The sequence below is a fragment of the Sus scrofa genome, chromosome 1 (assembly GCF_000003025.6).
Source record: "Sus scrofa isolate TJ Tabasco breed Duroc chromosome 1, Sscrofa11.1, whole genome shotgun sequence".
NCBI classification, from domain to species: domain Eukaryota; kingdom Metazoa; phylum Chordata; class Mammalia; order Artiodactyla; family Suidae; genus Sus; species Sus scrofa.
Window position 1 is genome coordinate 86,143,621 of NC_010443.5, and position 24,311 is coordinate 86,167,931.

The 24,311-nt window shown below is 40.1% G+C and overlaps 1 protein-coding gene across 2 annotated transcripts in view; it reads left to right on the forward strand.

Moving 5' to 3' along the window:
* The window catches only part of ELOVL4 (ELOVL fatty acid elongase 4), a 32,192-nt gene continuing 28,105 nt past the window's right edge, over positions 20,225 to 24,311 (forward strand). Inside the window, exons 1-2 of one of the 2 annotated variants that reach the window (XM_021092097.1) lie at positions 20,293 to 20,684; positions 24,207 to 24,227. In XM_021092097.1, coding sequence (XP_020947756.1) covers positions 20,585 to 20,684; positions 24,207 to 24,227 — 121 coding nt within the window. In that variant the 5' untranslated portion in view covers positions 20,293 to 20,584. Of the gene's footprint in view, positions 20,685 to 24,206; positions 24,228 to 24,311 lie in introns of both variants that reach the window. The other variant, XM_021092107.1, reaches the window with a different exon arrangement.

Consider the following 24,311-nt stretch of genomic DNA (forward strand, 5'->3'; position numbering starts at 1 on the left):
GCCTGCAGAAAGAAACCAGCTCCTCTCAGGGTCCTCCCACCTCTTGCCTTGGAAGCAAGGAAATACTGAGGGACTGGTCACCTATTTAGAATAAATAATTCCCAAAAAAGCCATCAACCTGAATTCCTAGAGAACCTTGATAACAACTCAAGCACATACAATTAACTTTGTAACACAGCACCATGATGCTAAACATAATAAGCCCTTTGTAATCCTAAAGCGATTTCTGCAGATTAAATATAAAGCATGGAATGGTTAAAGTCTTTTCCAATTTACTTATTTATCCTATTTTCAATTACTTTCTGGAAGTGCCCTGGTAGCCTAGTGGTGAAAGACTTGGCACTCAGGTTCCATTCCTGTCCTGGGAACATCCACATGCGGTGGGTGTGGACAACAATAAAAAAATTATCTTCTAATTGTATCTCCTATGAGGGGCCTGAATTAATTTATCATCTGAATATATAAAGTAGCTCAAAACCTTCCCGCAGTTAAGAAAAAAGTTTAACACATTATTTTATTCTAATAAAACCTGTTTATGCTAATAATTTAGAATATTCTAATAATTATTTTATTATAATATAAGTTTATTCTAATATATATTTCTTTTTCTTTTTCTTTTTCTTTTTCTTTTTACAGCCTCAACTGTGGCATATGGAAGTTCCCGGGCTGGAAGTACAATCAGAGCTGCAGCTGCCGGCTAATGCCACAGCCATGGCAACACTGGATCCAAGCTGCACCTGTGACCTACAACACTGATTGCAGTGATGCTGGATCCTTAACCCATGAGCAAGGCCAGGGATCAAACCCGCATCCTACAGACACTACGACAAATTCTTAACCACTGAGCCACAATGGGAAATCCTCTAATATATGTAAAACAGTTCTTAAGTAAGTAAATGCATATCTTTTAGCTAGGAGCAATATCTTAGTGGTTTTCATATTGTTCTCTTTTATTTCAAAGCTTCTTAAGGATTTAGCTCACTCTGAGCACTCAGATGTGGCAAGGCATTCACCTAGGGCAAGGATAAAGTTACCCACCCACAGCCTCTTGCCCAACCACGTGTGTACACTGGTCTGATTAAAGTGCCACCTGCACCCGGGTCATCCAGGATGGTGACAACAGCACCTGGCAGAGGCTCACTCCCAGCTCTGCCTGATAGGACAAGGTTGCACAATGGTGGGCCAGCCATCCAACTAGTTCTGTCACAGATGCCTGAGAGCCAGAGAAGGGAGCAAGAAGGGTCCCTTTCCTCTAAAATGAGTCAAAATGAGAAAATTAAGAGGCAACTTCCCCAATAAGTTTATAGATGAGTATAGGGAGGAGAGACAGGAGGAAGAAAAGGAGGCATTGCTAGAATGGTAAAGTTGCTTTGACAACATAGGAATCTTATGGAAAACACATCATCTGATTTTTAAAAATGGAGAGAGAAAGAAAAATAGGAATTCAAGGGGACAGATATAACATAGGACCCTTATGCTAGTAGATGTAAATTTCTCTGTACTTTAACACTATAAAATGTACTTCAGCACTATCAAATTACATCAATGGTATTTTAATGAAATTGGATATTTAATAGCTGCTAATTTCAAATTCTGAATTGTCATTTGGGAAAGAAACGTAGCCTACTACATAATCACATCAAATAAACCTATACTGATATAAAATGATAAGGGTAATAACAGCAGTTGATCTTAACTTCCTGAAGGAAATAGCCAGTGAAACATATGTGTAAATAATAATTTTAGAAGTGCTTTCATTTAAATGATCTCATTTAATCCTCACGTCAGTTTAAGAAAAAGGCAGCACAAATTTTTTTCCCATCATTTGCAGGCAGAGGATGGAAGCTTAGACCAGTGTGATGATTTGCTCTAGGTTAGACTCTGGGAAATAGCAAAACTAGGAGGAGGACCCTGGTTTTTGCTTCCCAGTTTATTTATTTATTTATTTGGGCTGCTCTGGCAGCATGTGGAAATTCCTAGGCCAGAGATGGACTCCTCACCACAGCTGTAACCAGAGCCACAGCAGTGACACTGCCGGATCTTCAACCTTCTGAGCCAGCAGGGAACTCCCTTTCTAGTTTATTTTTATTTCTGATGAAATGATCATTCATAGATCTGCAGTTTCTGTCACTGAGAACAGCCATTCATTTCCAGAGTTGAATCAGGCTTGTCCACAGGTAGGCATAATCTGCAGTCTTTATTTTTATTGGATTGATACAGTTTGTGGTTGTTCCTTTCCACGTACTATTTAAATAACACGTGAGCCAAGTAAACAACTGAGCTCCCACCTTTCCTTGGGTTCGCCAAGAGCCTCACTCCTCAGACATGGTTCACCGGCCGATGGCTTAGCATACTAACCCAACTTCCATCTACCCCACCCTTTGACCCAGTTTCTACCAACAGTTGGAACCACAGCTGTTAGATGGCATACAGTGCAGAAGTTTGAGTTTGCTTTCAGCTTGCCTCAGCGAATTTCAACCAGGTGATGTTAGTGCCTCTAGAAAGGGCAGGAGTAGGGAAGCACATATGCCAGGACACTGTCATGTTCATTCTCTTCCCTACCTGCTTCCTAGGTCCATCCCTTTCCATCCAGACCCAAGAGCAAATGTGCAGATGATTCTGACTACAGTCTCTGCTTGGGTCACATAGATCTTGAGAGGGCCATGGAATATTTTCAGGATCCCTAGAAATTGTGGAAACTCCATATGTGGTGCAGTTCCATGGAGAACACCCTGTTTCACCTAGAACTTTCTGGTTACCAGGTCCTCTTTAAGATCAGAAAAGGTAAAGAGCAAGAGTACAAATAGAGGCCCACATGTCATCTATCTAAATATTTAAATGGTATAGGTCAGCCTAACAAGCTGTAAATGAAATGTATTCTTTCCTCCTACTGCAATAGCAACCAACAGCGCATCCATCATAATAACAAAGGCAAAATCCATGTTTATATTGTGTTTTGGTTTGGATTTTTTTTTTCTTTTTAGGGCACCACCTGAGGCATATGGAAGTTCCCAGGCTAGGGGTCAAATCAGAGCTGCAGCTGCTGGTCTACACCACAGCCACAGCAACTTGGGATCTGAGCCAAGTCTGCAATCTACACCACAGCTCATGGCAAAGGCAGATCCTTAACCTGCTGAGTGAGGCCAGGGATCAAACCCACGTTCTCATGGATAGTAGTTGGGTTTGTAACCCACTGAACCACAATGGGAACTCCCCAGTGTTCTCATTTTCCTTAGAAAAAGATGACACATTATAATGATTTTAATTAAGATTTTTACATTATCTGGGAGTTCCCGTCATGGCTCAGTGGTTAATGAATCCGACTAGAAACTATGAGGCTGCGGGTTCAGTCCCTGGCCTTGCTCAATGGGTTAAGGATCCGGCGTTGCTGTGAGCTGTGGTGTAGGTCACAGATGTGGCTTGGATCCCGAGTTGCTGTGGCTCTGGCGAAGGCCAGCGGCTACAGCTCCAATTAGACCCCTGGCCTGGGAACCTCCATATGCCACGGGTGCAGCCCTAAAAAGACAAAAAAAAAAAAAAGATTTTTACATAATTTGTGCTCTATTGACAGTAAAGAGCTAAAGATTTAAAAATTATTTGTAACTATACTCAGGGAGTAAAAAATGAATATATTTTCAGTAAAAAACATAAAATTAAAATTATTTTACATATACTTCTCCAAGTTATCCTTTCCAAAATATTCAAATGATATATTAAAATTAAAAGTTGGAGTTCCTGCTGTGGCAGAGTGGGTTAATGATCCAGCTTGTCTCTGTGGAGACACAAGTTCAATCCCTGGCCCACCACAATGGGTTAGGGATCCGCATTGCTGCAGCTGTGGTATAGGTTGCAGCTCTGGCTTGGATTCTATCCCTAGCGTGGGAACTTCCATATGCTGAAAAAGAAAAAAGTCAAAATACAAACTCTAATTAATACATGTGAAGATTTTAAATCAAACTTATTTAAATAATGTTGACTTCATTTTTTTAAATTTAATTAAATGTTATTAGACATTTTCATAAAAATTAAACTAGCCATCCACTCCTCGAGAGTGTTATACTAAGTGAAATAAATCAGGAGAAAGACACACCCCTGGGAAGGATGTTAAGAGAAGACTTGCCATGTTAACCAATTTGTCCTTCTTTTACGCCAACACTTCTACCACCCTTATCCTCTAAATCTGTGTCCACTTCCAGTGTTGGTAGTTGCACAACCCACAAAACTTCACGGCTTCAGGTGCCTTTTGTTTCAAAGGTCATGGAGTAAAAGTTTGGAGAAGCACGTCCCGAAGACTTGTGGCCTGAATGGGGTTAGAAACAAGAGTGAATCTTTATGATTACAGATCACACTTTTTTTTCTTTTTAGGGACGCACCTGAGGCACATGGAAGCTCCCAGGCTAGGGGTCAAATCGGAGCTACTGCTGCCAGCCTATGCCACAGCCACAGCATCACTGGGTCACATCAGCAACCCATGTCAGAGCTTGCTGCACGGTCAGGTCCTTAATCCCCTGAGCTACAATGGATTTTTTTATCCATTTTCTTTCTTTCTTTCTTTCTTTCTTTCTTTCTTTCTTTCTTTCTTTCTTTCTTTCTTTCTTTCTTTCTTTCTTTCTTTCTTTCTTTCATCTTAAAGGAAGTTAAATGGGCCCCTTTGTGTGAGCATAGTAGCATTCTAAGGATTCTAAGCGTGGCAAGGCCAGGTCTAAGGAGTGCATTGGTTTGGTTGCTGACTGCCCTGACTTGGAAGGCTCATACTCCGTTAAGTGTTACTAATTTTCTGATTTCCTTGAGTAGCGAAATATCTAGATACAAAGATGCAGACTCTCTTAGTGGTTATTATTATTATTGTTCTGACTTAGCACTTGGAGATATTTGTGACATTGCAGTAAATTGGGCTATTTGCTGATATAAAGCCTCAGCATGCAAACACTTATCAAGCATCTGTTTGATGCATCATGTTTGATGTTCTCCTTGGCCAACGCTGACACAAGGCCAAAGCCATAGTCATTTTGGAAGGGGACACACCAGAGCATGGATATTGGGAAGAATGATTCATGGGGCATTCATGTGGCATCTAACACAAGATCATTGAAAACTGTAATGTATCATTTTCATAAATAATTTTTAGAATGGGAGCATATTTTGGAAATTAAATATCAATTAAAGATATCATCAACCTCAGTGCATGGATTTTACTTTCCATACTTAGCATTTGCATTTCATTGAATTCATAGATTTTTTTAAAAAAAAAAACAGCACTGTTATTTCTTTTCTTACATTATTCTACTTCTGGATTTCACCTAATGTAATCATTTAACAATATAATCATAAGAATTATATAGAGTCAATGTTTTAGTGCTTTAAAATTTTTTCTGTAGTAAAAAAAGTTAAGCATGTTAACAGATCAAGGGAAGGTTACTATTTTCAAAGTATTTTTATGGATGAGGTCCTAATTGTCAAATACTATGTCAAACCAACAAACAACAACAACAAATAACAACAAATATATATGCCACACAAAACACATCTATAGACTGAATTGGGCCCAAGAGCTATCAGTTTGCAAACCCTGGCTCAAATGAAAAGTAAATGCTAAAATTAGTATTTTAGCAGAAGCCCAATTTTTGCTGCATTGCTAAGTGGTCCAGATTGATCCTGAAAGAATTCAGAATGCTAATGTTTTGCACCATCTGCCATTTTCAAAACAAAATCCTCAATCTAATTTGGAAAAAAAGATCAGCCATACAGGAGACTGTTACAGAATTACATGCATATTCATTACTGATAGGCATAAAATCAGTTTAACTTAAGTTATACAGGTACAAATGCTATTCAAGAAAACTTGAACATGAGGCTTTTAGCCAGAATATCTTTAATTTCATGCCAATACATAAAATTTAGCTAAATCAGTCCTGTTGTATGATAACAGGTAATCACTTTGTGGAGGCAGAAACAGGATGTGTAAGGACCCTCAAAATGATGCTCTGCAGACCAATAACATTAGCATCACCTAGGAACGTGTTAGAAATGCAGAATCTCAGGTGCCATACTAGGCAAACGAAATTGGAATCAGCAGTCTACAAGATCCCCAGAGGGTTTGCATGCACATTTAAGTTTGAGAAGCACTGGCCCAGGATACATTTCTTTTACCAAGAAGTGGTGTCACAGTCAAAGCGTCCAGGAAAGACATGACAGTGAAGCATGAGCATCTGAGGGTATGGACTCTGGTCGCAATGGCACATAGAGGTTTGAATTGGCCCCAAAGCCCATGGAAATTTTTGCCCAGGGCCCTGTGCAAAAATGTTACACTACTGCTCCTCAAGTAGCTGAGAACTGTTTCCACGTGCAGAGTGGTTTTCTGAGAGGACATACAGCCTCCCTGCAATACTTGCTGTCAATACATTTTGCTCAGAATGACTCCTAAAACTTTCACCCACATTTCATTTTATGAGTCAACCTAGTAGCTTCCCTGAGAGCCTTGGGAAGAGGAGCTCCAGAGCCGCTTTCTGCTTGTCTTTTCAGAGACCTGGTGCCATATGATGTTACACAGGTGGTGGCCTTTTCAGTGCCCCAAGCCGAAGGCACATGGCATCCGTCCATCCCTTTATTGGGCATGTTAATGTGATCCTTTTGCGAAGGTACTACCTGCTAGTTTTTCCCTTTGTAACTGACGAGGTCTGTGACCAATCTGCTCCTTAAGAATTCTTTAAACTATAAATTTTAGCATCCATGGATAATCTAGCCAGCATCAATTATTACTACGGCAGTTGGAAAATTATGGCTTTTCTACCCCTTTCATTCCTTCATTCATTGGTGAGCATTTATGTCAAAAGACGCAAAAATGTCACTCAATTACCTTTCTTTTATCAAAGTTGTAGGAATTACATTTTGCTACCTCTGATGTAAGCTACCTTCACTCATATCTCCTTATATGTAATTTAGTTTAAAGCCTGTGGAATAGGAAGTGTCACATTAGAAATCACAAAAGAATGGGTATGTTGTCATAGCTGCTTATTTCCTTGCTACTCAACTGCAGTTTTACAGGATACCCACAATTTCTTCTGCATAATATAAATGAGAACAGATGCTATGTTATTCATATTCAGTCAGGGCATATAAAGGATATTTCAGACTTGACACATTTTAAGCAGTCATTGCTTGCTTCTGGTTGTTTGGTTATCATATTTCTTTCTTTCTTTTTTTTCTTTTCTTTTTTTTTTTTTTTTTTTTTTTAGGGTCGAACTTGAGGCATATGGAAGTTCCCAGGCTAGGGGTTGAATTTGAGCCGCAGCTGCAAGCCTACACCACAGCCACAGCAACACCAGATCTGAGCCACATCTGTGACCTATGCCACAGCTTGTGGCAGTGCTGGATCCTTAATCCACTGAGGTAGGTGAGAGATCAAATCCACATTCTCATGGACTTAATGTCGTGTTCTTAACTCACTGAGCCACAACAAGAACTCTACTTTTTTCCTTCTTATTCTTACTGACTTTGTTTTTGTTCAACTTTACTTTGCAGCCCCCACATTCCTACTCCAAGGACATGTCTTCTTGTTACATCTGTAATGCTACAGGATTTGGAAGAAAATGCTTAAGTATTAAGTATGGTGAATAGAGATTTTTATAAATATTTATATGCTATAATCTTTTACTTCCTAGCTAGTCAGTAAAGCTCAGTGCATTGTGAATAATCTCCATGGTGCATTGGGCTTATTTATTTTTGCCAAATGACTATCGGGAGTGGAGACTGTTACGGGTAATCAGACAAGAGATAGGGGTGTGTGTGTGTGTGCGTGCGCGCGCGCACAAGTGGCAAGCTGTTATTCGTGCCCCCATCCTCAAGCCTGCCAAATTAACAAATCCAAAAGAGATTGTAATATATTGCTTTAGTCTATATTTTCTAGATAAATTTCTTATACCTTCTATTCATTCATCCACTCATTCAACATTCGCCATCTACACTGACAATCTCCTTGCAGTCAGGCACTGTTCTTACTACCACATACCTACCCTTAAATAATTCTCATTATTGTATAAGAATCAATCCTTCTCTAAGGCCCTCCTCCTTGCTTTCCCAGTTATTTCCTCTAGAACGCAATACCTGCTTGTGTTATCTTCCTCAATGCAGCTGCAAATCAAGGCTCTTTTTTTCTCCCCCGCTGTACAGCATGGGGATCAAGTTATTCTTATGTGTATACATTTTTCACTCACCCTTTGTTCTGTTGCAATATGAGTATCTAGACATAGTTCTTTTTTTTTTTTTTTTTTTTTTTTTTTGTCTTTTTGCCATTTCTTGGGCCGCTCTTGCGGCATATGGAGGTTCCCAGGCGGGGTCCAATTGGTGCTGTAGCCACCAGCCTACACCAGAGCCGCAGCAACGCGGGATCCGAGCCGCGTCTGCAACCTACACCACAGCTCACGGCAACGCCGGATCCTTAACCCACTGAGCAAGGCCAGGGACGGAACCCGCAACCTCATGGTTCCTAGTCGGATTCGTTAACCACTGCGCCACGACGGGAACTCCTAGACATAGTTCTCAATGTTACTCAGCAGGATCTCCTTGTAAATCTATTCTAAGCTGTATCTGGTAACTCCAAGCTCCCCATCCCTCCCACTCCCTCCCTCTCCCATTGGGCAGCTACAAGTCTATTCTCCAAGTCCATGATTTTCTTTTCTGAGGAGATGTTCATTTGTGCTGGATATTAGATTCCAGTTGTAAGTGATATCATATTGTATTTGTCTTTGTCTTTCTGACTCATTTCACTCAGTATGAGAGTCTCTAGTTCCATCCATGTTGCTGCAAATGGCATCATGGCATTCTTTTTTATGGCTGAGTAGTATTCCATTGTGTGTGTGTGTGTGTGTGTGTGTGTGTGTGTGTATACACATACCACATCTTCCTAATCCAGTCATCTGTCGATGGACATTTGGGTTGTTTCCATGTCCTGGCTATTGTGAATAGTGCTGCAATGAACATGCAGGTGCATGTGTCTCTTTTAAGGAGAGTTTTGTCCAGATAGATGCCCAAGAGTGGGATTGCTGGGTCATATGGAAGGTCTATGTATAGATTTCTAAGGTATCTCCAAACTGTTCTCCATGGTGGCTGTACCAGTTTACATTCCCACCAGCAGTGCAGGAGGGTTCCCTTTTCTCCACAGCCCCTCCAGCACTTGTTATTTGTGGATTTATTAATGATGGCCATTCTGACTGGTGTGAGGTGATATCTCATGGTAGTTTTGATTTGCATTTCCTTATAATCAGCGATGTTGAGCATTGTTTCATGTGTTTGTTGGCCATCTGTATATCTTCCTTGGAGAAATGTCTATTCAGGTCTTTTGCCCATTTTTCCATTGGTTGATTGGCTTTTTTGCTCTTGAGTTGTATAAGTTGCTTATTTATTCTAGAGATTAAGCCCTTGTCTGTTGCATTATTTGAAACTATTTTCTCCCATTCTGAAAGTTGTCTTTTTGGTTTCTTTTGCTTTCCTTTGCTGTGCAAAAGATTTTCAGTTTGATTAGGTCCCATGGGTTTATTTTTGCTCTTATTTCTATTGCTTTGGAAGACTGAGCTGAGAAAATATTCATGAGGTTGATGTCAGAAAGTGTTTTGCCTATGTTCTCTTCTAGGAGTTTTATGATGTCCTTATATTTAAGTCTTTCAGCCATTTTGAGTTTATTTTTGTGCATGTTGTGAGGGTGTGTTCTAATTTCATTGCTTTGCATGCAGCTGTCCAGGTTTCCCAGCAATGCTTGCTGAATAGACTTTCTTTTTCCCATTTTATGTTCTTGCCTCCCTTGTCAAAGATTAATTGACCATAGGTGTCAGGGTTTATTTCTGGGTTCTCTATTCTGTTCCATTGGACTGTCTGTCTGTCTGTTTTGATACCAGTACCACACTGTTTTGATGACTGTGGCTTTGTAGTATTTCTTGAAGTCTGGGAAAGTTATGCCTCCTGCTTGGTTTTTGTTTCTCAGGATTGCTCTTTTTTTTTTTTAATTAAAAAAAAATTTTGGCCACACCCAAGGCCTGCAGAAGTTTCCAGGCTGGGGATCGAACCCTAATCACACCTGTCACCAGAGCCACAGCAGTGACATTGCTGGATCCTTAACTGACTAAGCCACAAGGGAACTCCCCAAAGCTCTTTTGAGGACTGTTATCCATGTCTGCTTCTTCCAGAAGGCTGAGAATTACTGTCTAGCACTTCTTGGCCTCTCCTTTTTTTCAAATTTAATTTTTGTCTTATATTGGAGTATACTTCACTTACAACGCTGTATTAATTTCAGGTGTACAGCAAAGTGAATCAGTGATACACATACATATATCCTTTCCTTTTCAGATTCTTTTCCCATGTAGTTTATTACAGAAGATTAAGTATAGTGCTGAGCTATACCAAGGGTCCTTTTTTCTTTTTTATTTATAGTAGTGTGTATATGTTAATTGGGCCACTCCTTTTAAGACTACTTGTAGGAGGAATTGTATGTTTCTCTCATCTGCTATGAAGTGACTGGATATACAAGAAATAGAGGCAAGAGAGAAAAGTATTTGTTGTGAGGGAACAGATAAAAATTCTAAAGAAAACGTATATTCTCTTTTCCTTGTATATCCCTCAAGATCTCTGTGAGAGAGAAAATAATGTTTACATATCTAATCAAAGGTTATGGCTCATGTTATTCTTTTTAAGAACAATAAAAATAATGAACAATCCTAAGTTATCTAAATTACATTTGTTGTGACCAAATCTATAAATTCCATTTAAATTATCCTGGTATTGTGGTACTGGGGTATGCTTTTCCAACATGAGAATATACTATAGAATACCCAGAGCGCTCTAATTTTTTGCCATGGGAAGAAATAGCAATGGTGTTTTCTTTTTTGTACTTAAAGTGCAGCTTAGACAATTTAGAACACAATTCAACTATTAATGAAGAGAGATATATCACAATAGTTTTTAAAATTGTTTTAGTTGCACTTGTGACATGTGGAAGTTCCCAGTTCCTGGGCTCAGGATCAAACCTGTGCCAAAGCAGTGACAACACCAGATCCTTAACTTGCCATACCACCAAGGTATTCCCACAATAGTTTTGTTTTTTGTTTGTTTGTTTGTTTGTTTTTGTCTTTTCTAAGGCCATGCCCCCGGCATATGGAGGTTCCCAGCTAGGGGCCTAATCGGACCTGTAGCCGCTGGCCTACGCCAGAGCCAAGGCAACGCAGGATCCGAGCCGCGTCTGTGACCTACACCACAGCTCACAGCAACACCGGATCGTTAACCCACTGAGCAAGGGCAGGGACCGAACCCACAACCTCATGGTTCCTAGTCAGATTCATTAACCACTGAGCCACGACGGGAGCTCCTTCCCACATAGCTTTTAAAAAATCTTTTCAGGGAGTTCCCGTCGTGGCGCAGTGGTTAACGAATCCAACTAGGAACCATGAGGTTGCCAGTTCAATCCCTGGCCTCGCTCAGTGGTTTAAGGATCCAGCGCTATGAGCTGTGGTGTAGGTCACAGACGCGGCTCGGATCCTGCGTTGCTGTGGCTCTGGAGTAGGCCAGCGGCTACAGCTCCCATTAGACCCCTAGCTTGGGAACCACCATATTCCTCAGATGCAGCCCTAGAAAAGGCAAAAAAGACAGAAAAAAAAAAAAAAAGACAAAAAACTTTTCAATTTACATCGAAGAACTTAACACTTTTTTTTTTTTAATGACCCAAGGTATGAGGAAGTTCCCAACCAGTGACTGAATCCAGGCCACAGCTGCAACCTATACTGCAGCTCAGCAACACCGGATCCTTTTACCCACTGGGCCAGAGATCAGATTCTTAACCCACTGTGCCACAGTAGGAACTTCAGAACCTACTCTCTTTAAATTTACTGGTAAAAATTTCAGTGGTAAAAATGCCATGCTTTACCTATATTTTAATATCCATTATCTCATTTGATCCACACAACAATTAAATGAAGAAGATAGGAAATGCATTATCTTCATTTATCAGATCAGGGGAACCTAAAAGAGACTAATGACTTGCTCATGCCATCACATCTTAGGTCCAGAGATACAAACAGAACTGAGGCCTCCTGATTCCTGGACCAGGATGCTTTTTATTATAACATACTTTCTTCCTAATTGCTTTTAACATCTATGATCTGTGGCTGACAAAGTGCCTAAGGAAAATCCTATCAATAAAAGAGCAAGCTACTAAGTTAGAATCTAAGAAAATGTGCTCAAATTACATTGCTTTCCTTTGGTTTTATTCTTATTTATTCCAGGCCAAAAAAAAAAAAAAGAAAAAAAAAGAATAAATAAATGCATACCACCAGAAATTTACCAAGAAGCCAGATATCTCACAGTTTTGTGGATTTTGTGCCCAGTACTAATCCATATATCATCCTTTATTTGCAAATCTTTTATATTATTGGGGATCAAAGTCTTAATCATAAAATAAGAAATGTTGCTGAATCTAACTCATCTTTGGCAACTAAAATTTGTCAGTTTGTGCTCTACCAGACAGGCCTCATTATTTATAGACATGATTTAGTTTTTTGGTAAACTGATCTTTTCAGTAGGGCATAAGAGCACAATATTTCTGTCACTTTCTATTTTGACTTCATAACTAGGGATAATTTTATGATCATTTGGGTCCTATTCACTCCCAAACTCCTGCAATTTAATTCTGTATATGCTCTGGCCAGGACAACACTGCAATTCACAAAGACGTTTTTATTTTGAGCATACCCATTAGAGGAGTTCTCATTGTGGCTCAGCAGTAATGAGCCCAACTGGATTCCATGAGGACACAGGTTCAATCTCTGGCCTCCCTCCCTGGGTTAGGGATCTGGCATTGCTGTGAGCTGTGGTGCAGATCACAGACACAGCTTGGATCCTGTATTCCCGTGGCTGTGGCTGTGGCCAGCAGCTGGAGCTCCAATATGACCCCTAGCCTGGGGACTTCCATATGCGGCAGGCGTGGCCCCCCCCAAAAAAAGAAAAGAATGCCCATTGGCTCCAGATATGAAATTGAATGATGTCAATTATTTAAAAGAAAAAGAAAAGATATAGAAGGCAAAAATGTGATAGGAAAGTAACTTTTGATTTGAATCTCAAAAAATGTTGAGATAGTCCTTGTAAAAACTCATTGAATGTTTTTGGAATGAACACATGAATGAGTTTATTGGTGACATATGTTTTAGCTATTACCGTTTCTAATAAGCCACTGACATCCCCAGTTGAGATGCTCCCGTTTCCACTGCACCTCACCATACTTGTCTTAATCTGTCACCAATGTTGCTATTGTTGAGATTAATATCATCATTATTACTATATTTACTTAATTGTAAAATAAGAAATGTTGCTGAATCTAATTCATCGAAGGCTGAAGCAGTGAGATTAACTAACTCATCTTCCAAAGTCACATAGTAAGGAAAGAGTCATTTGTCATCACTTGCTACCTTTATTATACTCACTTTTTACTTATCTCTCTACTACCCTGTCAATTTTTTGAGAATGGCACCTGAGTCAGAGTCAGATTCAATAATTACCGGAACTGTAGCAACCAAAATTCAATGAATATTTATACTACTTTAGGTGGCTGACCTCATTTAAATGAGATCCAAGTTGCTGCACCAGTTTAAATTCCCACCAACAGCGCAAAAGTGTTCTGTTTTCTCCACATCCTTGCCAACACTTGTTATTTCTTGTCTCTTTGGTAATAGCCATTTTGGCATATGTGAGGTGATATCTCATTGTAGTTTTCATTTGCATTTCCCTAACGATGATGTTGAGCTTTTTTTTCATGTGCCTGTTGGCCATCTGCACATGTCCTTTGGAAAGAAATCTATTCAGGTCCTCTGGCCATTTTTTATTTTATTGTTATTATTGTTTTTGGCTGTAGCTTGCAGAGGCTTGATGTGCGATCTCAGTTCCCAGATCAGAGACCAAACACAGCCTGCAATAGTGCAAATGCCAAATCTCAAGAGCTAGACCACCAGGCAACTCCCAGGTTGTTTGCCTTTTTTTTTTAAACACATACTTTAAAAAAATTTTGATTTGTGTGCGTGTGTGTTTGCAGTGGCTTAATGTGGGATATCAGTTCTCAGGTTAAAGGTCAAACCTGGGCTTCAGCATCGAAAGTGCCCATTTTTAAATCAGGTTGTTTGTTTGTTTTTGAGTTCTTTGTATATTTTGGCTATTAACTCCTTATCAGATATATCCTTTGCAAATGCCCTAGCTCACTCAGTAGGGTGGCCTTTCATTTTGTTGTGTTTCCTTTGCTGTGCAAAAGCTTTTTACTTTGAGGTAGTCCCATTTATTTATTTTTGCTTTCATGTCCATGTCTGAGGAAACAGATTCAAAAAAATATTGCTAAGACCAATGTCAAAGAGTGTACTGGCTATGTTTTCTTCTAGGCCTTACATTTAAGTTTTAATCTGTTTTTGGTTTATTTTGTTTGTGGTGAAGTAGAGTAGTCCAGTTTGGTTCCTTTGCATGTGGCTGTCCAGTTTTCCCAACACCATTTATTGAAGAGGCTGTTTTTCCCCCATTGTATATTCTTGCCTTCTTGTCATAGATTAACTGACCATATAAGCATAGGTTCATTTCTGGGCTCTCTATTCTGTTTCATTGATCAGTGTGTCTGTTTTTGTACTAGTACCATACTATTTTGATTATTGTAGCTTTCTAGTACAGTTTGAAATCAGGGTGCATGATACTTCCTGATTTCATAAATTTTAAAAGGATTTTTCATCATTGTTCATGAAGAATGTTGGACTATAAATTTCATTTCTCACAAGTTTTCGATTTTGATATGAGTTATGCTGATATCACATAATGAATTGGGAAGAGTTATCTTCTTTATATTCTGAAAAAAAACTGTGTAAAATTGGTATTATTTCATTCTTAAATGTTTCATAGAATTTGGCAAAGATGCTATCTAGGCCTGGAGCTTATTGGGTCGTTTTAAAATTGTAAACTTAATTTCTTTCATAATTTTAGGGCTATTCAAAATTTACATTTCTTCTTGTTTTGATTTTGATAAGTTACACTTTTCAAGGAAGTACACTGAATCTAATTTATTAAATCTTATAGCATAAAGTTATTCATAATATTTCCTTATTATCCCTTTATTGACTGCAGGTCCTATGATAATATCCTTCTTTCATTCTCTAATTTTTTTTGATTGGTTAACTCAGGGTTTATCAGTTTTCTTAATCTTTTCAAAGAATATACTGTTGTCCATGCTTATTTTCTCAAATGGCTATTTTCTATTTCCTTTTAAACTCTCCATTATTTTACTTCTTTTACTTTCTTTCAATTTATGTTTTCTCTCCAGCTCTTTAAGTTAGAAGCTTAGAACATTAATTGTAAATCTTTCCTCTTGTCTAGCAAAAGTATTTTAAGTTATTTATTTTCCTCTAAAGGCTGCTTAGCTGCACCCCACACATTTTAGTGCTTTTCTTCTTTTTTTATGGCCGAACCTATGGCATATGGAAGTTCCTGGGCCAGATATTGAATCAGGTATGCTGTGGCAACAAAATATCCTTTAACCCACTCTGCTGGGCCTGGGGTCAAACCTGCACCTCTACAGTGACCTGAGATGCTACAGTGGGATTCTTAACCCATTGCGCCATAGCAGGAACTCCTAGTATGTTCTCCTAGAAGTGTAGATCAGGTTACAGTTTGAAAAACACTATTCTGTAGCCAAGACATGGAAGCAACCTAAATGTCCACTGATGGATGAATGGATAAAGAAGTTGTGGTATATATACACAATGGAATATTAGCCATTAAAAAGAATGAAATAATGCATGTGTGGCAACATGAGTGAAGTCAGACAAAGACAGATATCATATGATATCAACTGCATGTGGAATCTAAAAAAATGATACAAATGAATTTATTTACAAAACAGAAATAGACTCACTGGTATAGAAAACAAACTTATGGAAACCAAAGGGGATAGTGGAGGAGAGATAAATCTGGAGTTTGGGATTAACATATACACACATGTATAAAATAGGTAAACAACAAAGACCTATTGTATAGCTCAGGGAGCTATATACTCAACATCTTATAATGGAAAAGAATCTGAAAAAGAATATATGTATACATACAATTGAATTACTTTGCTGTATACTTGAAACAAATAAAATATTATGAATTAATTATAATTTTTTTTATAAAAAGGCCATTCTGGTGGAGGTGGTCATGAGTGAGCCTAACTTATCCCCAGCCTACAATATATGCAGTTAAAAATTATTATAATAAATCCAGTGAAACACAAATAGACTGGGAAAATACATTTGCAACATACATAGCAAACTTTAATAACTTCATTACATAAAATCTCATAAATCAATAAGAAAAATAGACACAACTAATAGTGCAAGGAATACAAAGAGGCAATTCTCAAAAGAAAGAAGCTGAAAGGCCAATAAACGTGATAAGCCATTAAGCAATAATAAATATCATTATCTTTCAGATTGGTAATGATTACAAAGTGGAATTAGACTCACTAAGAAGAGGGTGTGGGAAAATGAGCACAGTTTCATAAGTTTTGGAGGAACTGTGAACTGATACATTTCTAGGAGGAAATCAGTCATCATGTATCAAAATGTTTAAATTAAAGCTCCTTGACCCAGAGATTTCCCTTGTAGAAATGTATGCTAAGAGAATAATCAGAGAAGTCCACAAAATTGTGTATACAGGGATACTAATAATCAAATTGACATAATAGCTCAAATTAGAAAAAATCTAAATTGTGGTGGCTAAATAAGGATATTGCCATAAATGGAATATTAAGTAGTTGATATTTTCACATTAAAAAGTGCTCCTGATCTATTGTTAAGTTTTTAGAAAGCAGATTATAGAATACCATTATAATAGATAACATTTATGTAAAAAAAAGAGTTTATACAGGCATGTAAAAATCTGGAAAAATAAAGAGATGGGATTATGAGGGATTTTCACTTCACTGTATTGTTTTTTTCAGTACTCATGAATTATTAGGAGAATCTATACCCACTAAATGTACTAAAAATAATTGTATACAAAGTAACAAAAAGTAAACATTTTAAAATTTTTATTTTATTATTTATTTATTTATTTGGCCATGCCCACAACATGTGGAAGTTCCCAGGTTGGAAATGGAACCCACACCACAGCAGCAGCCCAAGCCACTTCAGTGACAGCACCAGGTCCTTAACCTGCTGTGCCACAAGGGAACTCCAAAAATTTTTTAAATGAAAGATGCCTTAAAGGCAAAGACTGCAATTCCAAATTGATTAAGAACCTGTATTATGCCATGGGTACTACTTTTTATCTTTATGGAGTAGGAATAGTGAGCAAAATAAAACAGAAGACTGGAACTAATAGACAGCCCTTTGTATTACCATTGATTTTTCTCCATTCTCTGTAAGTATTATCCACTTGGCAAAATTTACTTCTATAACATTTAGGGTCTCTCTACAGCTCTTCTTGATCAAACTATTTCCTTTCACTCCTCATTCAACAGATTCCTAGGCTTACCTTTCTTTGAAAGCATAGGCTGCTGACAAGATGGACAACATAGAAAGGTGAAAACATCAGGGAAAAAAATGGATAGTTTGATTTATGTTGTTAACTCTGTATGGGCAGCCAGACATAACAAAAAAAGTTGCTATTTTTATTATAGTCATATCCTCTTCTTTACTTTTTATAGGTAACTGTATTGCAGTTGTATTCAATCCCCAACTAAGAACTCTGTTCTCAAAACTTTGCACATACCATGGATGCTTGTATTTGATTCTGTTCTGTCACAATGCCATCATGATCTTGGTGAGACAGCTGTCACTCTAGGTGAGTGGACATGCAGGTCTCCTTTCCTTTGCAGAAACTGAGTATGTAGGCTTTGTTTGTGGTCAGCCAATGGAGTTTGTAAACCACTTGTGAACTGAGAACTGGCAGGTCAGTTTCCATGCTGGGTAATAGTAAGTTCTAGCGCTCTGGTTCTTGGCGTAGGTCTGGACAGCCCCTAAATGCAAACATACTATTCTATCCAGTAGGGTGGGGAGGAAACTCAAGTGCCACTCCTGACATACTTGCCATCACTTGTCTAGGATTTTCTTATATGTGACAGGCGCCCCCTAGTGAACAGATGGACCTCAGTTGGCCTCGCTATAAAAGAGCAGCTGGGGAAATACTCTCAGTAATGGTTTTAAGAATTTCACATTACATTAAACAAGTAAAGATGCGAAGGTTTTGTGTGTGTGAATGGGAGTGAGGGTGGGGATTTGTTCTACATAAAAAGCATCCCGGGTCTCACAATATATAAGTAGTAATCAATTTGCTAGATGAAGTTCAAACTAATCTGATCCTTGGCTAGGCCATCTACTCAAGTGCATAATCATTACCTGCTCTCCAAATATAGACACTTGACTAGATTTTTTTAAAATATAGTTAATAGCTTTTAGAATATGACTGATACACATAACTTTGGGTTGAGACTTGAGAAACTATAATTTCAATCCAAAAAGCCTTTAAGCTAGTAAATATATTTGATAAATAACATTGTATTTGGTTAATTTCAAAGAAAATAGAGCATTTAATAAAGACTCTGGTTACTTGTGATCAAATAAATCAGTTACTTTTAATTATCTCTTCTTTCTGTAAAGTGTCTGCCATTTATAATAGCCCTTTTTTAATGCTCTCAAAAATGTTATCCTTTTGACATCATGATAGATATTTATCAATTATTATTTATAGCACTGGGGTAGGTCCTCAACAAAGAACCCAAAATAATTCTTATCCTCTAGGATGCTTCCCCTAGGAAATAAAGTCAAAGAACATATAACCAGTCAACTGGAAAATAAATAAATAACTATGACGAATTATCTTAAGAGTGTCAAAGAGCAGAAGAAATCAACCTGCACTTCCTGGCCTTTAAATGGAGCATCCTAAACCAACAATTGGATAAAAGGTTACGCAAAAAGTAGGTGACATGCTTAAATACAAGTAGGCAAAATGTTATTGGGCTGTTCTCAAAGCTCTTGCTCTATGTCAGAAACTATCAAATTATGAACCGTTTGTAGCCTAGTGTAGTTTTGCTACTTTTCAGGATCCACTTTTCAAGGGTAGGATTATCTTGCTGCTTCCCCTCCTCTTATTACTATCCAAATACCTTTTTTTTTTCCTTTTTTTTGTCTTTTTAAGGCCACACCTGGGGACACGGAAGTTCCCGGGCTAGGGGTTAAACCCCAGCTGCAGACGCTGGCCTGTGCCACAGCCAGAGCAACACAGAATCTGAGCGCTTCTGAAAACTAAAACACAACTCACCACACCACAGCTCAAGCAACCCACTGAGTGAGGCCAGGGATAGAACCCGAGTCCTCACGGACACTAGTAGGATTCTGTACCGCTGATCCACGACGGGAACTCTCAAACACTTTTTTTTTAATTAAAAAAATATTTTCCCCTCTTTCGCCTAGCGTATCTCGTTTCCTGAGCAGATAATGTCAGATTCACCACAACCCCTTCAGGTGCAAGCAGACTTTAACTGTAAGGCCTCTCTCTTCTTTGAACTCCTAATGACTTTATTTAACTATTATAAACTCATTTAACAAACATGGCTTTGACTATTTTCCACCTTAACAGGGGCTGCTGAACTCATGCAACATTCATCAAATTATTTGCTAATTTGTAAATGAGTGGACCCCAAAGTCCATTCTCCATCACTGTTGCTTGAAAATAAATATCCCCTTACCAATTTTAAGGGATGACTTGTGTTACTTCCTTTCATGGTGACAAGCCCTTGCAGGTGTAATGGAAGGAGGCAGAACCCAAGGAAAATTGACGTGAACTACAGGTAAGGCCCAAAGCACGTCGCTACCCTCTTCTGGCCCACAAAACACCTTTTCCTGTCCAGTTCCCTAGGACGCATCCCAGGCGGATGCGAGGTCACCCGTGGGAAAGCGGCGGGTTCCTCCGCAGGGGCCTGCTGGGAGAGGGGGGCGGGGAAGGGGCCTGGGGTGACCCGGGGGAGACGACAAGGGGCAGTCGCCGGGTCTCGATCTGCGCTCCCGCGAAAGCAGAGGTGGATCAGGAAGAAGGGTGCGGGGCGGCCTGCGCCTGCGCAGCCCTGGCTCCCGTCGCCCCCCTACCTCCGCCCCCTGTTCCCCAAGCTGCAGCATCCCTGCGCAAGAGTCCCCGCACGCGGGCGGGAGGAGGGGCGCGCCGGCCCTCCGCCCCGCGCGCGCGGCCACGTGACGCCGGCGGAGGAGATTGGAGCGGCGGCGGCGCGCGGCGGCAGACTGGTGCAGCGCCTGGCGCTCACGGAGGGATCTCTTCCTCCTCCTCCGCCACTCCCCCCACCCCCCTCCTGCTCCTCCTTCTGGAGCTTTGACGGTACCTTCTCCTCTGCCCGGCTCGCCGCCGCCGCCGCCGCATCCCCCAGCACCGCGGCGCGCAGAGGAGGAGGGGAAGACGCAGCTGGGCCTCCACCGTTAGAGGGGTCCCCGGCTGCCGCTCGGTCGGTCGACCGGCGCCTCCGAGATCACCCTCCAGCGGGGTCTCCACTCCCTCCTCCCAACGCCGCCGGCGCCCGCTGGCCGCAGCGATGGGGCTCCTGGACTCGGAGCCGTGCAGCGTCCTGAACGTAGTGTCCACGGCTCTCAACGACACTGTGGAGTTCTACCGCTGGACCTGGTCCATCGCAGGTAAAGCCGCTGGCTTCCCATCCTCGCCCGGCCCTGCGGGAGACAGGAGCACCCGGCCCGGCAGCCCCCTGCCTCCTGCGGCTGTTGGGATGCTGCGAGTCGGAAGAGGTGCCGGGCGCGGGGACCATGATCGGGAGCTGGTTAATCGGATCCGAACGTTAAGGCTTCCCCCTCCCCCCGACGCTTGCACGGTTTTCCCCTGCGCTTCCACCATCTCCGATCAGATTCTCGGATGCAGGAGCTGACATGCCAGATGGAGCCTGTGCTGCTGCTGAGAGCTAGTCGCGGGCCCGCCCCACCCTGTAGTCCCACATCTCCCGAGCTCATCTGACAGTTCTAACTTACGCACTGGGATGGGTTTTAACCTTTAGTAATGTTCCCTACAGTGGCTCGGGGAGGGAAAAGGGCCCAGGGGTCGCTGTCCTTTAGCTTCTTTGGCCTCCTGGTTGCTTTGCCGCACCTGCTAGTATTTTCTTGTGTAGCTCATCTATCTGTAGTATGATTTGGAATGAAAAGTAAAAAGCCATTGTTTGGCTCCTGGAACCTTGGAGAAGCTTAGTTTCTGAGGCTTTTTTCAACAGCCAGTATGTTTGAAGTGATTGTGATGGCTTTGCGCAGTGCAGTGCAGTCGTGGGGAGGGGGGAGGCTAAAACACCGGGAAAGAAATGGGGAGTCTTTGGGAAGGGGGTCTCTACAGCATCACCTAGAGGTTGTCCCAGAAACCTACATGTGAGCAGTTTTCTTAAATGGGCAAACTTTTCCCTTTAGCCTTTGCAGTTGGACAGGGATGGTCAATTGGTTGAGTTCTGCAGCTCTTCTCAGGGGTAGCAATGTGATACTATTTTTATATGGTACCGTTTGTTTTCTTCATTTGCTTTAGTTACTTTGGGTCAAAGCCTTTACACTTTTTTGAGATAAACAATTAGTTAACAGGAATTTGATTTTATGATTTACCCTTTTCTGGTCCTTTTGCCTTGCATCCTAGCACGGGAGGAGATTAACATTTACACGTTATGACTGTGTTTCCCTTCCTCAGAAATGGAAATATATTTCTATAGTTTTGTGTTTGTTAAGAGTAAATGGGACCATGATGACAGCATGTATACAGTACGATACATGGGATAGAGGTTGTGGAAAAAAATATGTACTGGAATTATTTCTGTGTGAGACAAAAGGATTCTTTGGCATTGCTATGGCTTTAACTTCTTTAGAAAAGTGTCTTCTTTTTCAGAGGATCTCAAGTTTGACACTGAGAAATAAGCTAATTAAGCCTTTGCACTTGAAAAAAGTGGCTAAAAGGTTGGAGTTCCCATCACTGCTCAGCGGAAATGAACCCGATTAGTATCCATGAGGACTCGGGTTAGATCCCTGGCCTTGCTCAGTGGGTTAAGGATCCCACCTTGAGGTGAGCTGTGGTGTAGGTCACAGAGGAGGCTCGGATCTAGTGTTGCTGTGGCTGTGGTATAGGCCGACAGCTGAGGCTCCCATTCGACCCCTAGCCTGGGAACTTCCATATGCCTCAGGTTCTGCCCTAAAAAGACAAAAAAGGAAAGAAAGAAAGAAAGAGAAGGTAGTTAAAAGGCAGTTTCTAATGGAGTGGTTCCTTTTTAAGTCTTTCTTCTATGGAGTGTACGCCGAGGTTATGTGGTACCTACAAAAACTGGGAAAGATATGTATGCTTCCCTTCTCTCTGTGATTTTGGTTATTTAAACATTGCATCAAGGTTTCCCATTACACAACTGTGCAGAGCTGAACATCAGACAAATTCTTCAGCAGATAATAAACTGCATTTTGCATACTTAAGAATTCAGACATTGTCAAGGTCCTCCAATCTCCATATAGCCAGCCACACCCGGGAATTCTCATTCCTATCTGTCTTCCCTCACAGCTTTCCCACCTCTGGAGCCTCAGGAGGAATAATGGAGGCCAAAGGTAGAATACACCTTTCTGTGATGGTTAATTCCTTCCTAATGATGCTGGTGTTAAATAAGTCACAAATGAAATAGGGAACTTTGTGCCTCATGTGAAAACTTTCTACTAGCCTGTGAAGGGCAAATAAAATGATGTAATATCATGGGCCAGGCCTGAGAAGTGAGAGTAGCCACTGAAACACAGATGACCTCTCACTAGCAGGCCAGGGGGTAGGTATTCGCTCATGCTCTGGCTATCCACTTAAGAAACCTGAGATTGCTTCCTCATTTTCAGTAATGAGCTACCTAATGTAGGTAGAGATAGTATTTCTTAACCAACTGAGAGGCTGAGTGGGCTAGATTCTGTTCTGCCTTGCAGCTGTGTGAGGAGGAATATTTCAGACTCAGGCAGAATAGGCGTGAACCCTATGGTGCTCCATTTCCTTTCACACCACCCGCCTCCCTGGCAAGCTCTGCCCTCCTCTCTGGTTCATTCACACTAAGGATCTCCTTCCTGTAATTTCATCAAAATTTGTGTGAAGGAGTTTCAGAGTGGAAATGTAGATTATTAGATGAAGCTGAAGTAAAAATTGATGAGTCAGATGTTTGGAAAGGGGAGAAATAAAACTGGGCAGAGAGAAAGATGGTCTTGAGAAATAATGATGAGTGTGGTCAGAGGAAACAAATCATTCAGGGAGCAGAAAATGGGCCAAGTCTCTGTGCCCTGAGTGCTTCCATCTCCACTATTAGTTGTGTGCTTCTTTCTATTCTATCAGTTCACTAAGTATTTCTCTGCGCTGAAGTTTTTTCCTAACTAGAGCTACTTTGGTCTGTCCTAACGGGCGTAGTTACAGATTTGTAGAGTGTATTTGACAGTCCCAAAGATTTTTGCCCTAGGGCAGTTTCTGGGAAAATGTCATTTTTGTGCTGTTATAGAAAATGGTGTGATTTAATAAAACATGTCCAAAGCAATGTAGCAAAGCTGGGCTTTTCCGAAACAGATCCAACAAATGCAGACTATGTCCCATATATTATATGAACACAGAAAATGTTCCTTGTACTAGATCATCCACACTTTACACAATAGAACTGAAACTTTGAAAGAGCTGTACTTTTAGAAAAACAGCGAAAATAATTTTTCCCTTCTATTATATTTTTTGATGTTTTGAATAAGTAAGTGAATCTTGGTTTAGGATATATAGGAAGGTATAGATTGATACAGGACTTTTTTTTTTAACGTTTACTAGGATAACTTTTATGTTAAACAGAACGAAACAAAAAGTACTCACAAAAAATGATGTGTGTTTTCTATAGGGACATATACATGGAAATAAATGCATAATTTAAAAATCTAGATAGCTACAGAACAGACTGGATACAGGACTTTTTTATACCACTTGGTGGCCTAAGAGTAGGTACTCCGATGTTGTGTGTTTTTCCTTCTATTCTTTCATTTTATGAGTCCATTAAAAATTATTAAGGCTGGGATCCTAGGCTCAAGGATATATATCTAATCAAGAAACATTGTATATAAAGTTTGAAAACTATTGTCTTTTTTTCCCTTTTATTTTTATTTTTTATTTTTTAATGATTTTTGTTTTTTCCATTATAGTTGGTTTACAGTGGAAAACTGGTGAGTCTTAATATCCCTCAACTTACAAATGCCCTGATTGTTTACATTATCCATTGCATGTATCATTTTACTTTTTATTTATTT